The sequence below is a fragment of the Andrographis paniculata genome, unplaced genomic scaffold (assembly GCF_009805555.1).
Source record: "Andrographis paniculata isolate CXL003 unplaced genomic scaffold, ASM980555v1 Contig12END, whole genome shotgun sequence".
In the NCBI taxonomy this organism is placed as follows: Eukaryota; Viridiplantae; Streptophyta; class Magnoliopsida; order Lamiales; family Acanthaceae; genus Andrographis; species Andrographis paniculata.
In genome coordinates this window covers 2,820,963-2,828,293 of record NW_026137402.1, presented here as the reverse complement: position 1 = coordinate 2,828,293, position 7,331 = coordinate 2,820,963, and the positions used below count along the sequence as shown (strand labels likewise).

At 33.7% G+C, this 7,331-nt stretch overlaps 1 protein-coding gene and 1 long non-coding RNA gene across 3 annotated transcripts; both read right to left on the bottom strand.

Moving 5' to 3' along the window:
- Nucleotides 1-319: 319 nt before the first annotated feature.
- On the bottom strand, nt 320-1,977 carry LOC127253869 (uncharacterized). The gene is made up of 2 exons (XR_007839353.1): nt 1,123-1,977; nt 320-539 (listed from the first exon to the last, which is right to left on the bottom strand). It is a non-coding gene; the product is annotated as an uncharacterized LOC127253869 (long non-coding RNA).
- Nucleotides 1,978-2,214: 237 nt separating this feature from the next.
- LOC127253854 (probable protein phosphatase 2C 60) lies at nt 2,215-6,578 on the bottom strand. Of its 2 annotated transcripts, none has more exons than XM_051278657.1 (5): nt 6,204-6,578; nt 4,911-5,373; nt 4,063-4,430; nt 3,128-3,364; nt 2,215-2,826 (listed from the first exon to the last, which is right to left on the bottom strand). In XM_051278657.1, the coding sequence occupies exons 2-5, from the start codon at nt 5,227-5,229 to the stop codon at nt 2,557-2,559; spliced, it is 1,194 nt and encodes a 397-aa protein (XP_051134614.1). In that variant the 5' UTR covers nt 5,230-5,373; nt 6,204-6,578; the 3' UTR covers nt 2,215-2,556. The 2 variants fall into 2 exon arrangements, with proteins under 2 accessions (XP_051134614.1, XP_051134605.1); XM_051278648.1 differs by having other exon boundaries at nt 5,846-6,577.
- Between the last annotated feature and the right edge of the window lie 753 nt (nt 6,579-7,331).

The window sequence follows — 7,331 nt, the reverse complement described above, 5'->3', positions numbered from 1 at the left end:
ATATTTTTAGAATTTAGAATTTATTTATTTTAATTAAACTATTTATTTATTTTAATCTTAATATATAATTATTTTTACTAATATACTTTTTAATTATTTTCTAGTTACATAATACTCCTTCCGTCCACTTATAATGTTTATATTTATTTTTGGCGCGGTGTTTAAGAAATAATAGTATTTTAATTATAGTGAGTAGTTAAAAGTAGTATAATGATATTTTTGCCCTTACTTTTTTGTGTAAAAGTAATAATGTGATGTAAAATAAGGATATTTATGAAGAAAAAAAAGTAAAGTATTTAATAAAATATTAACTTTGTAATTGAACATTCCAAAATAAAAATATATAAACATTATAAATAGACGAAGGTAGAGTTGAAAACTTCTGTCAACAAACTAGATAAATGAGCTGGAACTAAGAAAACAATGGTCAAACCAAAAGTTGTCTAGTCTAGCGTTGCTGGATCTCCATCCATCCTTTCAGATCCAGGACTCCAACTCCAGACCTATCCACACCATTCTTCACCACTGAGCCTCCCCAACTTGACCATACAAGTTAAAACCATCCCAAACTTCAATAACCATCATCATAACTAACAATACAATATATATACAACTTTTGTATAATTGACAACTTGTCTAAATAATACTCCTTTTATACATTTACTTGGTACGAAATTTATGAGATAATTAATTGTTCAATCATTCATTTATAATATTTTTTAAAAAAACTATATAATTAGGTGCATATTTACAATAATTTTGGACGAAGATAGTATTATGTGCATAATTTAATTTAACATAAATTTTACATAATAAATAAAACATGAGATATTTTATGTTACTCCGCCTAATTTGAAATTATACATTTAATTGGTACAAAATTTAAAAAATAATACTCCATATTTTAATTATAACGAGTAATTAAGAATAGTATTCCATAAAACTTCTTTTAGTGTGTACCAGTAAAAGTAATGATATAGTGTTAAATAGGAGTATTTGTAATAACAATAATAAAATATTTTTGAAATAATTACTTTATAATGAGATAATTCAAAATAAAAATTATATATATATATATTTTTTATCATATGAGAATCAGCAGCTGTTATCCAAACTTAATACCTGCAAATTAGGCCCGACAAGGCAAGTCACACTAGGCGAACTATATGCGGCAGGTGACCTGAGGCGTCGAACCCCATGGTCTCACAGTCACAAGTTCAACCCCTACACCACCAGACTATCCCTAAAGGGACAAAAATTGCATATGTTGAATTGACGAAGAAAATATATTTTTACTTGCAATATAAAAAATATCCTATAGTATAATTTACCCTTGCAACCTATTCAAAGTAAATCAAATATACATGAGCAATACAACACACGGACTCTCAATGCAAATGCATGCATAATTTATACTCCCTTCGTCCCAAAACTATAGTGTTTGACACAATATTCAAGAAATATTGATATTATATTGGTAGTGAGTAAAAAACACGGATAAAATTTTTTTTTGCTCTTGTGAGTGTATTAGTGTAAAAAATAATGACAATTGTGTAATAATAATAAAAAAGTAAGGATAGTTTTATAGTGATATGATTATTTATGAAAATGAGACTATTATTTGGGACGAACAAAAATGATAAATAAGACTATTGTATTGAGACGGAGGAATTATTATAATATATGAACTAAATCACATGGCAGGATCAATACATGTTACAAATTCACATTGCTAGTACAACACAAATAAACGTCACACAATTTATGTTAATATTGAATAATACAATATATGACAATATGTAATAATAATAATCTACAATACATATTACAATTGGTCTCAATATATACTATTACCTCCGTCCGGCGTAAGAGTCCTATTTATTTTTTACTTATTGATAAAAACATAATACAAATAAAAAGAAAAAGTCAAAAATATTTCTATTAGTATTTTATAATACTATTACAATGATATTTGTGCAAATAAATAAATAAAACTCTTACAGTCGGATGACGGAGAGAGCATATATTATAACAGACAAACACTAACTGAAGTATTTTTGCAAATTTTTTTTAATTTGTATTTTGTTTTGATATAATAACTAATATTCTCGCGAAAAATAAATGGAATACTTAAAACGGACGGACGGAGATAGTAAACTATTATTGGTTTTCCTATTCATATAAATCAAAGCATTCATTCAGCGATGACTGCTGAAACTCTAAAAGAAGAAAGTCCAATCAAACCCAAATCAAAATACAAATAGATATAGCAATAATAACAATAACCGAATGTAAGAAGCAAAGAATCTGATCTGATCTGATCTGCCCATAGAAACAACATAACATAGTAGCTATAATGAATTTTCATCAATCTGTAAGTCTGCATTGCTTAAACAAACAAACAAACAAAAAATCAACAGTGTACGCATTGCATTCAAAGAATTTAACGGCGAGGAGAAGAAGAAGAAGAAGAAGAGCACAGAAGGAGGGAGGAGAAGCTACCTGTATTCACATCACAATAGTACAACAGGTAATGTCGAAGAAACTAAAACCTCGTCAAGCTGCTGCCGCTGGTGGTTCAGTCGGCGTCGGCGCCAGAAAATGGGGCGGGAGGCTGATGCCGCCGCCTTTCACCGATACATTGGGACTCTGGACAGAACTAGCCCTGCTCACAAGCTGTGAGTCGAGGAACAACACGATCACCGTTATGTCGTCGTGAAAATGACGACGCACTCCCCGGTCGATTTTCTTCAAGTCGGAGTATCGCATTTCTCTCTTCTTCGCCGCTTCCTGCAGCGCTGCTTTCACTAATCTCTTTGCACTCCCCTACATAATGGCGCCGTGGTTTTTCAGGTTAATTAAAAAATAAATATACCGATAGAAAGAAACTGGCAATGTAATAAAACTTCACAAAAAGAAAGATCGAGAAAGCTTATAAAATGGGTGAAAAACTATTTTTACGTATACCTGTGAATTTCTTCATCATAGGCTAAACATTTTTTGAATCAAGAACCATGTTAGGCCAATTTAGTATCGGGTCTGAATGGATCAAACAGTCTATACTACTCATGATCGGAAATAAAATTTTTGTAGATTCGACTTTTGTTTAAGCATAAACATATCTTACGTTGCGTGGATTGTTCTGGACTAGATCAACAGCTTCTTGATTGGTGAGGTGCTCCCAAAGGCCGTCGGATGCGAATATAATGAATTGATCGTGAGGAAGCAACTGCTGCACTGTAATTGATGGCTCCGAACTCAAAATTGGTCGGCTGAAAGGCTCCCTTAGTCGGAATTTTTGATACAATGGCTCCTTGTTGAATTCATTCTTCTTCAAATACACATCTCCAATTGATCTTGAGACCTGTAAAACAGTATCATCATTACCAAATTCAACTTTGGAGAAATTCGAAATCGAATCTTTCCATACACTAGGACTGAATGGCCAATAGGATTAGAATCTGCAAAATCAACAGCTGCATAATAGCAGGAATTCAAACTTACATCTTTCCGGACACAAATCACCTCAGCGTACCTTTTACATCTTCGAAGATTCAACTAGAAACGAAAATCCATCCACTAAAATGCCAAACAGATCTTTACAGCTAAAATAGTATCTATCACAATCCTTTCATTAGCAGTCTAATACAAATACCTTCATCATCTTCAACTTTTTTAGATTATCAAACATTCGATCTACTAAATACAAATATTGAGTGGAGGGAGGGTAAAAAAAGGGCATAATATCAATATATATAGTCATTTAAAATTGCAATTACCCGTCAAAGTACAACATGCTCATCAATATGATACAAAATACTATCAAATCGATGATAGTTCCTAAAACTATTTTTACTGTATATCGATGGTAAAATTTAGATGTCTAACAACAAATATTCATGTCCTGGAAAAATAATTTAACAGACTTTATTGGGTTCGAGGAGGCATCAATAACGTATGTAATGGACCAATGTAAGCTTAATGGGTAACACGAGACCACCTCATTAGTTTTATTCCGAAAGAAAAAAAACTTAACAATAGCTGTAAATAATATTAACGAACCTGTATAAGACCCTTCACGCGCCATACATTATGCTTTAGCACTACAATATGAGAATCATCGGGATGTAGAGACTGCAGTTCCTGTCTCACAGATGCAATGCTGGCGTTATGTTCAGCCGAGAGTTGAATGGCGAGCACTTCGCCAGTAGCCTTGACAGCTCTCCCCAAAACAGCTCGGGAATCACCAAGATTAGCAACATAGAGAATTCCACCACATATTATTCCAACAAGACAACAAGAGCCAACTGCTGCAATCTGTGGTTTCATGGGCCATTGTCTGCTCACAATAGAGAAGAATCCGTCTTCAGTTGCTTGAAATGCTTTCCGAATGACTTCCACCGACATAGATTGATGTTCGGCAGTGAACCCTGCACAATCAAAGTTTATTATTGACCAAATGCTTCGCCAATAGATCAAATAATAAAATATGTCACTAAATTGCCGATTGTTGCCAATCACATGCTACTTGTATGAAGAACAAGAAGAGATACGAGAAAACATGCAAATAGGCTCTGTTTACATATGTTTTCAAATCGCTTTTGACACTATTCATCAATAGTATTTTTCTTTTTAAAAAGAACACTGCATCAAATAACTAGTTTTCACTTAAAATATTACATCCAAAATTATTCTCTACACAAAACATCACATCGAATTTATTCAGCTTTGTACTATTTCCAAAACTCTTCAAAACTCCAAAATACTAACAAAACATACCTAAACACAGCAATAGTAATTCAAATCATGCCTTTATCCAAGTCACGTAGGACACAAATTATGTTTAAGCTCACTTCTTTCTTGTAGAGTAGCAAAACTAATCGAAGATAAGTGGTCGCAACACAACTTACTTTTTAGATATTGGAAGAGATGTTCGTTAATATACCGAGAGGTCTCAGGCCCACCATGTCCATCATAAATCCCCACAAAAGTACCATATGGTCCTGAATCATTCAAGCTCAGACAACCAGATTCAAGTTGGCTCTGATCCTCCAGCAAATTGTTTGCTTGAACTACAGCCATCGAAAACTCTCCATTAAAATGTTGACCCGAATCCTTATACCAGAGTAGGCCTTCCTGCCTACCATTGGCGTCCGAACCTCCCCGAACACTTCGATCTGCCCTTGGCCGAAAACAGGCCCTTAAAAAGTTCATTAACTTCGATAACATCCCTCATTTCATCCAAAGTACCCTCCAAAATATCCGCATCGAATAAGTACACAACTTAACTATTGGCCTAAATAAAACTCAATTGTGTAAATGCATATAATCTTCGAACTTTGCTGTGCCGATATCAAAGTTGCAGTGAAAAATCTGGCAACAACCCACAGCAGGAAGACATATTAGAGCTTGAGAATTTAAAACAAGGAAGACAAATATGAACAGCAATGAAACCTCTGAGTTTAATTCTACTGAGAACTACGATAAGATTGTTGAAAATTAGGGCAAAGCTTGAACAAGAATATATACCCATGAGCACAACGAACACAGGACAAGACAAAGCAAATTAGCAAAATCAAAACCAGGGAAAAGGGGAAATTGGAAACTTTGAAAATTCAGGGTCGTCAAATTCGTTTTCTCCTCAGCTAACATTTTGGTCAGCAAATTCGAATTCTAGAAGATTCAAGCACCTAAGAACAGTATCGATAAAAATCCCCAAATTCCTGCAATCGCATAACCGACCTGCACAAACCCTAACCCCGACCCGACGCCTAATTTCTTTCGGGAACAGAAAATTACAGAGGAAGAAAGAATGTGATTGTGCAAAATACGGTGCAGAAGTTACCTCGAACAGTTGATCGTGAAAAACCGGAAGATCTGAAAGTGAAAGAGCCTCAGATCTATGGATCCGTCAAATCAACGAGGAAATTAGCAAAATAGTTACAAAGAAATTTCGATATGCGTTTCTATCCTCTGATACCTCGTATCCATTTACTTTTGACGGCAAAAACAAGAAGATGATGTTGATTATGATGAAATGATTGAATACCCCCAAAAAATTTTAAATTATAAACCAACAAATCAAAATTAAACTCACAAACCAATACAGAAAGTGAAAAAAAAAAAAAAAGGCAAAAGAATTATCAGCAAGAAAACAAAACAAAGATGTCGAAAGAGAGACAGCGAGAGCACGGTTGAATTACTACAAAAATTACGGCGTTCTTCAATTAGGGCAAGGCAATTGAAGTCTGGACTTTCACATCAGACAAACCGAACCAAACCAAACTCCATTAGAAATCAACAATGGAGAGCTTCAAGCCAGCAAAGCAGAGGACCAGCTCTGGGCTCCACACTCTCCTTCCAGAAAGCGAAAATCTAAACAGCAGCTCCGAACAAAAAACGAAAAACCTTGGGTTTTTTTTTTTTTTTTTCTACTGTAAAAAGAAAAGGAAAGCGTGTAGGAAGATCAGACGATGAAAATATGTCTGCAAGCAAAGGAAAGGAAAAGTTGATTTTAATGAAGAAGAAGAAGAAGAAGAGAGTCAATGGCAATGGGGAAGCGATAGAGATCCGGTGATATGCAGTTGCGACGATTTTATGTGCCGGTGAATCACAGAGCGCCACGTGGCGGACGATTTTGTTAATCGGAAATTGAGCTCTGGTTTTAAACCAATGGAGAAGCCTTGTGATCTGATTTTCAATATCATATCTAAATCTATAATACAGTATTTATTATCTTTGTTGATATTTATTATTTATTGCGTGGAAATATTTGTATATGTATATGTTTTTCTTTTTTTTTTTTTAAATTACAATCGAGAATGCAATAGACTGCAAATTACAAGATAAAATACATTAAACAAATTCGATGTAACAAACAATATTAAGAAGGCCGAGATAATTAAAACATTTAAGAACACTCACAGTTGTTTATTTTTAAAAGCCTTCCAACGCCATTTCGAGGCTATTGTTTCATTTTGTCGAAAATAGTCAAGTGTGACGGGAGTAAAATCAACGGAAAAATTTTGATTTAACCTCGCTCTATCTTCGCGGAGTCGAGACAACTTCAATAGAGTTTTTTCGTTCTTTCAATTTCTTTTATCTCTTAGACTTCCGCTCTCCTAGATGCGAATGGATCTTATGACATTGCCGATCTCTTCGAACAAAGTTGAAATTATACATGTTAGAAATTTTGGGGGAAAATAATGAGATTGTTTTATTGATCATCAAAATAAAGAGTCTATATATAGACAATACAAAATAGACTCGATAGACTCAGATTTAAGTAATCTATCTATGAATAAGATCAAATCTAAATACAAATCTACTAA

Coding starts and splice junctions, on each gene's coding strand:
- LOC127253854 (XM_051278657.1), bottom strand. CDS start 5,229: ATGTTATCGAAGTTAATGAACTTTTTAAGGGCCTGTTTTCGGCCAAGG. Junction 4,431..4,910: donor TCTCTTCCAATATCTAAAAA/GTAAGTTGTGTT, acceptor TTGATTGTGCAG/GGTTCACTGCCGAACATCAA. Junction 2,827..3,127: donor TCCAGAACAATCCACGCAAC/GTAAGATATGTT, acceptor GCCATTATGTAG/GGGAGTGCAAAGAGATTAGT.